The sequence below is a fragment of the Scleropages formosus genome, chromosome 24 (assembly GCF_900964775.1).
Source record: "Scleropages formosus chromosome 24, fSclFor1.1, whole genome shotgun sequence".
Classification (NCBI taxonomy): domain Eukaryota; kingdom Metazoa; phylum Chordata; class Actinopteri; order Osteoglossiformes; family Osteoglossidae; genus Scleropages; species Scleropages formosus.
In genome coordinates, this window is record NC_041829.1 from 4,096,342 (window position 1) to 4,104,496 (window position 8,155).

The 8,155-nt window shown below is 43.5% G+C and overlaps 1 protein-coding gene across 1 annotated transcript; it reads right to left on the reverse strand.

The window, feature by feature from the left end:
• Positions 1-2,965: 2,965 nt before the first annotated feature.
• phlda1 (pleckstrin homology-like domain, family A, member 1) lies at positions 2,966-5,916 on the reverse strand. The gene is made up of 2 exons (XM_018755835.2): positions 5,308-5,916; positions 2,966-4,091 (listed from the first exon to the last, which is right to left on the reverse strand). The coding sequence occupies exon 1, from the start codon at positions 5,819-5,821 to the stop codon at positions 5,339-5,341; it is 483 nt and encodes a 160-aa protein (XP_018611351.2). The 5' UTR covers positions 5,822-5,916; the 3' UTR covers positions 2,966-4,091; positions 5,308-5,338.
• Positions 5,917-8,155: the final 2,239 nt, after the last annotated feature.

Genomic DNA, 8,155 nt, shown 5'->3' on the forward strand with positions numbered 1-8,155 from the left:
ATTTCTGCCCATGTTAAACTAGATTTACAGAAAAGACTGCTTCTCGTATGAGTGTTAAAAATCCCTTATTCCATATGGTTAATGCCAATGAGGGGAAATAAAATCTTTTCACGCATTGCCCAAGACTAGCAATTTCATATTTTAAATTTTAATTTATGCACATATTTAACTAAACTTACACAAAGGTCTGCTTCTCACCTAAATTTGAAAAACTGCCCTCCTCCCCCTGGTTAAGTACCAACCAGTTAATTGTCTGACCAGGTACTGAATGCACTTCTGTTGTCTCATTCCATAAAATCTGACAAAGTTGTCAAAAATCTCAAGGCAGAACATCTATCAATGAGCCTGGGCTCACGCACCGAATAACCATGAGACTTTCCCATTACTCTTTGCTCCACCACATGAACGTTGAAAAAGCCTTTTCAATTGATTTATGGTTTACATCTATTATTTAGCTGACACTTGATATGCGTATCAATTATATCAAAACTATTAGAAAAGCTCAGCAAAAGCTGGGAAATTTTTTCAAATATAGTTATTTGATGATAAAAATTCAGCACCACTGTTTTTGTTTTTTAGTTTAAAAAAAATTCCCAATTTTAGTACAGAGGAAAAGAACGAAACATTAAAATCATTATTACATTAAAAACACGGTGATGGAAAGCGACATTAGTAATGAGTTTTCCAGGTATCAATGCTCTACCAGTTCAAGGATTGTTTTATTTCACACATAATTCCCATCAAAATGCACGTGATTCTTATATATCGTTCAGCATAGTTTTACTATGTTGCATTTTCCACAAAAGTAAGAATGAGAAATAAACGAAAATCAAGGCTATCAGTTAGACAGCCAAGGGTAACGAAGAAGTTCCCATCGAAGGCTGATGTCACTTGCTGCCTTACTCCTACTCAGCGTTTCATAGGGAGGCGAAAATGAAGAGAATACTGTGTCTGTATTGTGTTCAGGGGCTGTTAAACACCGTTTGCCCCAGAGGGGTACGAGAGGGGTCCCACACAATGCTTTGACAGGCCTTACAGATGTTCCATTTGCTTTTTTTGGGAAAAAGCAGAGAAAGGCAGAAATGTGGCAAAATAGGATTACCTTTTGAACACAAGTTTTCATCCAAAGCTGTTTACGGCACACAAGGATTTGAATTTGTTGTGGACTTTCAACTATTTCCATCCGCATAAACACAAAAAAAAAAAAAAAAAAAAAAAAAACAATTGGCACTGACATTTATTTATCCTGAGAGAAGGATGTTACTGAGTGCATCCAGTTATTCTGTTTTTTGTTTTCGTTCTTGCGGATAAACAATGTCTGCAGTGATTGAAACCACTGCTCAAAAGAAGTTTTACAAGCAGGAGCCTCTGTACTTATTAACTTGAGGTTCTCCCACTCCATGACATGGTAAATGATTCTATTCCTCAAAACGCAACATGACACAAAGGAACGTTCTTTCTGACTACAGTGGTTGCAGTGGCACTAGTCCTGTAATAAGGCCTGAAAGACAAACATGGCTAAGATTTGTCAATAAATTACTTATACAGTATACAATAATATTGTGATAATGTGTTTATGGTAAAATTTCAGTGCATTTCACTATGAAGACAAATTTAGATATTATTCTTAATTGTTGCTTTTAGCCTCAGCTTCTCATTCCTCCTAGCAAAAAAAAAAATCACACACTGCTCACTGAATATATAGTATAAACAGCATCCATTTAGTTCCTTGAAAAAGCCCCCCCCCAAAGTTCCATACAACCATCAAGTCTAAAGGGGCCAGCTGCCTTTGGGTCTGGAGGTTGCTAGTTTGAATCCCACCGACTGCTTTGGTACCCTTAAACAAGGTACTTACCCTAAATTGTTCCAGTAAAAATGACCCAGCTGTATAAATGGGTAAATCACTGGAAGTAAAGATTGTAAGCCACTTTGGAGAAAAGAATTGGGTAAATGTAAGCCAGAATGTCTTATTTTATTTAAGGTAAAACCCATTCTTGCATGGTTTTCGGGGTAAGAGAGGGTAAAGAAGCATTTTACCACTGCCTTTGGGCGCTGGGAGGAAACCCATGAAAACACGCGAACAAGCTCTGAAGACTGGACTGGGATCAAACCCCAGATCCAAAACCACAGCATGGCAGAGATACCACCCACTGTGCCACCATGTCACTTGGATTTCATTGTTTACTGTGCCGCTTGCTCCAAAACAACACATTTTTTACCGATGTAAACACACACATTATCTGAACCACCCCTCCCGTATGGGGTCGCGGGGAGCCGGAGCCTAACCCGGCAACACAAGGCGTAAGGCTGGAGAGTGAGGGGACACACCCAGGACAGGACGCCAGTCCATCGCAAAGCACCCCAAGCGGGACTTGAATCCCAGACCCACCGGAGAGCAGGAAACTCACTGCACTACCGCTGTAAACAGGAAGTCATTTTTAACAGAAACAGTGCCTTGTGGGATTTGAGATTGTAACCTTCTGGTAATGACTCCAAAGATGTGTTCAAGTGTGAAAGAAGCGTTAACTGTTTCTGGGAGGACACGCATGTGTCCATGTTTCCAGTGGAAAGAAGTATGTCGAGTGACCACAGCCATCCCACCTCATTTCTGTCACCTCCCACTAAGGTGACCACGAACAGGCCAGGTGGGGCTCCAGACAGCCTCTCCCCAGTGACTGTCCTCCTATTTGCTGCGAGCAGACTAACCGTTGGCACAAAGATATCATCTCCTCCGGGAGGGAAGTCAATACCGGAGACGCCTGAATGCAGCTGTGATCGGTGACTTTTTAAAATGCATTTCTCACTCATATACAGTGAAAAATTAACAGAAATTGGCACAAATGAAGTATTTGCTGCATGCAAGAAGGAAATTCCAAAATATTCTATTTAACCCTTTTATGTTCCCCTCCCCCCCAAACTTGAGCGGTTTCAAGAGGGAGACGAGCATGAAAAAACAGACGCACGCTTTTTGTGTGAAATGGAATGTATATATTTAAGCAGTATGAAAATGGAACGTATAGAAAGTATGAAAATAGATCTCGCATCAAAACAGGACCCACGCTCTCTACACCATTAAAAACTCACTGGATAAAAAAATTTTGACAGGAACTCTGAATACACAGAGCTGGGCCCCCAGGTAAATCACTGATCTCACACCAAAATTGCGGTATTTGCCCATACTTGGGGGTTTTAAAAAAAAAAAAACTGAATGTAACATTTGTAATGAATACTTAGCACTCAGTTACCTGATGGAAAAATCAGAGTCTAAACTTAAAAAAGAAAAACTTCCATAAACCGAGAGACCGGAAATAAAACTTTAGGATTATAACTAAAAGGCCATCTAAAACTCACCTTCAGCTGACGCTACAGGAGGGTTAGGAAACATCTTTGTTTCGCAGATGACAATTTTACATGGTCTAAAAAAAAAAATAAATAAAAAAAAAAAAAAATTTACAAAAGGTCTCAAGTACATCTAAAAAAAAACCGAACATCTCAATGGCACTGATATTCGAAGGCTTCCAAAGATGATTTAAAAAGAATAATGACAGTTGCGAATAAAACATAAAAACCAACACACATACTGCACTGGGGTCTTTGGTACAATGTGAGAAAAGGACAATTGGTACAAAGTTTTGATTCAAGTCAAAAATTCATTAAGAAAGGGGGTTTCGGTCATTCATTTAAGCGTAATAGTATAAATCAACACCGATGCAAATTTCTCCGCATACTGAAACGTCACTCCTGTAATACCACCATTGTGCTATGTAGTCAAGAGCCAACATTTTTACATTTATTTAAACGAGGTTGTCAAATTCAGTTCTGTGTGTGAACCTTTTTTTGGCAAATCCACCTTCCATCACCTCATATTCATAAATACTAAACATAAGAGAATTTATGTACAACTAATAAATTAAAAAAATTTAAAAAAAAAAAAAAAACACACACACAGTGTGGCTTTTGTTCGTGGCCAAGTTTAAAGAACCAAGGAATTTGAAGGGGATGCTTGATGTTGGGGGTCATACAAAAGAAGCCACTGCTGTGCCCGGGGTCCAAGGTGACGGAACTCCCTCCTCGGCATGGGTTCCATTAACCTGCGAATGCAATAAATCAGAATAAATACCTCACACGTTTGCAAAAGGAGCTGCATTTATTGATACCAGCACACGAAAGACAAGCTGGGTACACTGTTGTCAAGTCTTCAGTTTCGGTGACACCTGTTCTGAATTTGAAAGGAAGGGTCACTCCAGCTTTCAATTTGAAAGGTGGACTTTTGGGGTCTTCAAACAGTAGCACACAGAGCCAGTTCCACCGAAAAAAAAAAAAAAAGCACACGCTTCAGTACTGGAGACAAACTAAATCAATGTAGAATCACAGTTTTACAAATTTTAAAAATGTTTTATTACCTCTTTTTTTTTTTTATGAGCACAGAAAAGCACACATTACCACTTATTCCAGCAGCTTCAAAGTGACACCCATCACTTATATACGGATTACTTTGGATAACATGTTTTTTTTTGTTGTTTTAAGTGTTCGCAAAGCAGCAGTAACACAGAAACATTGATAACCATCATGAAACACTTAACATATTGACATTTACAGATTTAGCAGACACTTTCGACTTCCAATGAACTCTATGTAGTGTTATCAACCCACACACCTTATTCACCGCAGTGACTTACACTGGGTCACTCATGCATACATCAGTGGAACACACTCTGGGTGAACCTGAACAGCATGTCTTTGGAGTGTGGGAGGAAACCAGAGCACCCGAAGACTTTACACTGCTAGATACACTAATTACAATGGGTCACTCATCCATACATCAGTGGAACACACACACTCTCTCTCTCTTTCACTCACACACACTTTGACTATAAGATGTATCCACTGCTGCAAACAGTTAAAAACACTTCAAAGGTGAATACATCACCAAGCTCACATTTATTCAGATAAATTTCTGCATTTCTTGTTTAATGAAACTTTTACATTATTTTGTAATTAAGTAATAAATGGTTTAATAAACATACAGAGATTGCTTAAGCCTAGACACAGCTCTGCAGCGCAAAAAGTAAGTTACCACAGTAAAGCTCAGATGACCCTTATGCTGCTCGGCAATACATGATTACATGCGAGTATGTAGAATATTTTTGTAGAAATATACAGAGAAATATTAATGACACGTAGGTGCAGCAGTAGCTCATGAGCTGTTACTCTCAGTGTTGGGCGCGCGCGCGCACACACGCGACTACAGTCAGTCACAGACTTTCTGACACACACACACACACACACACACACACACTCACTCACCCGGCCGGTGCGGCTCCCTCGCTCGCGCAGCTCAGGGCAGCGCGTGCGCGTTCCCGCCTGCTGCTGCTGTCCGGTGGCCCGGGAGCGGCACCACGAGGAGCTGCTGCTTCTGGCGCGTGGAGCGCACGGCTAGGATCGCCTGCCGGTTCTTGTACTGCACCATGCGCAGCGTGATCTCGGCGTTCCAGCCCTCGTCCTGCGGGCACCTGAAGTCGATCTCCTTGCCCTCCGACATGACCACGGTGAAGTACACGTACTTGCCCTTCCTTTCCACGCAGTCCACGGTCTTCATGTTGGAGAAGTGCAACTCCTTGACCCTGCTGCAGCCGGGCTCCCTGAGCTGCTGCGGCGGCTGCTGCTGCTGCTGCTGCTGGAGGTCGTGCTGCTTCGGGGGGCGCAGCAGGAGCCCCTCTTCCGTGAGCACGCAGTGCTTCTTCTTCCACAGCTGGAGCAAGCCGTCGCTGCGCTTCTCCATGAGCCCCTCCTTGAGCACCTTCCCTCCGCTCTCCAGCATGGCGAAGCTGCCCGCACCGAGGACGAGAACGACGCCGCGCGGCTGCCCGCACACTGAGAGTAGGGAGCGCGTGAGCCCGTCCGCGCGCCGCTGCAGCCGCTCCTCCTCCTCTTCCACCCACACTGACAGGGGGCTTTCCCTCCACGCCGCTGCTCGCGCGCACCTCCCCCTCCCCCTCCCCTCCCTCTCCCCCTCCCCTCCCTCTCCCCCTCCCCCTCCCCTCCCTCTCCCCCTCCCCCTCCCCCTCCCCCTCCCCCTCCCTCTCCCCCTCCCCCTCCCCTCCCTCTCCCCTTCCCCCCCTCCCCCTCCCTCTCCCCTCCCTCTCCCCTTCCCCCTCCCCCTCCCCTCCCCTCCCTCTCCCCTTCCCCCTCCCCCTCCCCTCCCTCTCCCCTTCCCCCTCCCCTCCCTCTCCCCTTCCCCCTCGTCGCGCACGGCCCGCGGAAGTGTCCTAAAACACGCGCATATCTCCGCCACCTTGCGTCTCCTGTCTCCTGTTTAACTCGGTATACATCCTAAAGTAATTTGAATTTTCATTTAATTAAAATGTAGATGAAAATTACATGAAATTTGAATGAATGATTTTTTAAAGTGACACTTTAACACATTTATGAATGAATGAAATGTATTAAAGACAAGTCTCACCAGTTACACCGATTTGTACTTAGACCCGCTGCTGTTTCCACTCCAGTGCTCGCATTACTTTACATGTTCCTACACATCCCTACAATTGTACCCTTTTGTGTACAGTATGTGTAGTATTTTCTTCAAGCTTTGTTTCTTTATACAGTGGGACCCACGTATCCGCTGTTTCGGTTACCGCGGTTTCACTTAGCCGCGGTCCAAAAAAAAATTAAAGCAAAAAATCCAGAAATACAATAAACATTCATAATTTAAAATGCGCGCCGTTCTGAATAACGTGATGAAATCTCGTGCGGTCTCCTTTTGTTCAGCTATTCCACCTTGTAGTCAGCGGTTTCCGTTATCAGGTCAGCTCCCACCTATCCAGTTCCTGCAGTCAAATAACCCTTATTTTGCTTATGATAATGTCTTATTGTGCCTAATTTATAAATTAAACATTGTCATAGGTACGTACAGTATTGTAACGACCCGTGTTACTAGAGTTTGGGCGAGAAAACGGGTTTGAGGGGGGTGTTAAGCAAGCTAGGAAGGATGGTTTGAAATTGAGGTATAGGGATCCTCTGACCAAGAGCATTGTTTCTCCATGTGCCGGTGTTCTAATAAACGTTCGTAACGGACGCTGCCTGTGCGTCTTTCTTCGCCCCATCCGAACCCAGAGCGCAGTGCGCTATAGTATGTACAGTATAGTGTTCGCTACTATCCGCGGTTTCAGGTATCTGCTGGGGGCTCGGAACCTATCCCCCGCGGATACGGGGGTCCTGGCGTACTTACTTTTCATACTTGTATTGCAAAGTTAATTAAAATGATCTAACAAAATAAGACACATTTGTCAGAAAAGCTGGAACCAGCACTAATAGTCCAGCCCGCTGTTGTGACTTGTGCACAGACACAGACAGAGGGACGATGTAAGCAAATATTATAATTAACGCTCTTTTGAGCGGTTTAAATTAATGTTACTCAGGTAAACTTGTAACCCGTCATAATATTCCTAGAATAAATGTTGAATTTCCTTAGAGGGGCTTTACTTTTAGAGCACAGCGACGCCGACAGTGTCCCGAGAACGTAACGGTACAGCTGCAGCTAATGAACAAAGCACTCAAAAGTATACTCCTGTTAATTAAAGTCGCTGAAATTCTATAATAATTGAGATGACATGTATTCGAACGTTTGATACTTTGCATAAGCACTTGAAGGACCGATCATACATTTTCTGTCGTTTACACCGTATCTGTTGGGAGGTCGCGGTTCCGCGTAAAGCAATAGGCTTCAGTGGTTCTTGTGTTGGAAAGGTCGCCGCCTGGTGGCTGTTGTGGGCATAGCACGTGTTTCGCTCATTCACCCGACACGTGGTGAGAGCTATGGAGCCTCCTGTGAAAATGTTGAAAAACAAATGTGGACAAAATACTGCACTCAGATTATTTCCTTAGCACAGGACACCATACACTGTGATAATAGTATTTTTTTTTATACATATAACTTTAGACTTAGACACATTTTCAAAAGGAGCCTGCGCTTCACAGATCCCCAAGGGATCCTCGGACCCCAGGTCAAGAACCCCTGGTTGAGAAACAGCAATTGACTGGCAGAGCATGGGAGGAAAAGCATGTGGAGTAACGCAGAGTTTGCACCATGGTGCAATCTATGAAGATACTGTCTGAAAAGTTATTCATTTACCAGCATGAAAATTCATTACTT

What these genes read in the sequence shown, in the direction of transcription:
- phlda1 (XM_018755835.2), bottom strand. Translation starts at nt 5,821, where the DNA reads ATGCTGGAGAGCGGAGGGAAGGTGCTCAAGGAGGGGCTCATGGAGAAG.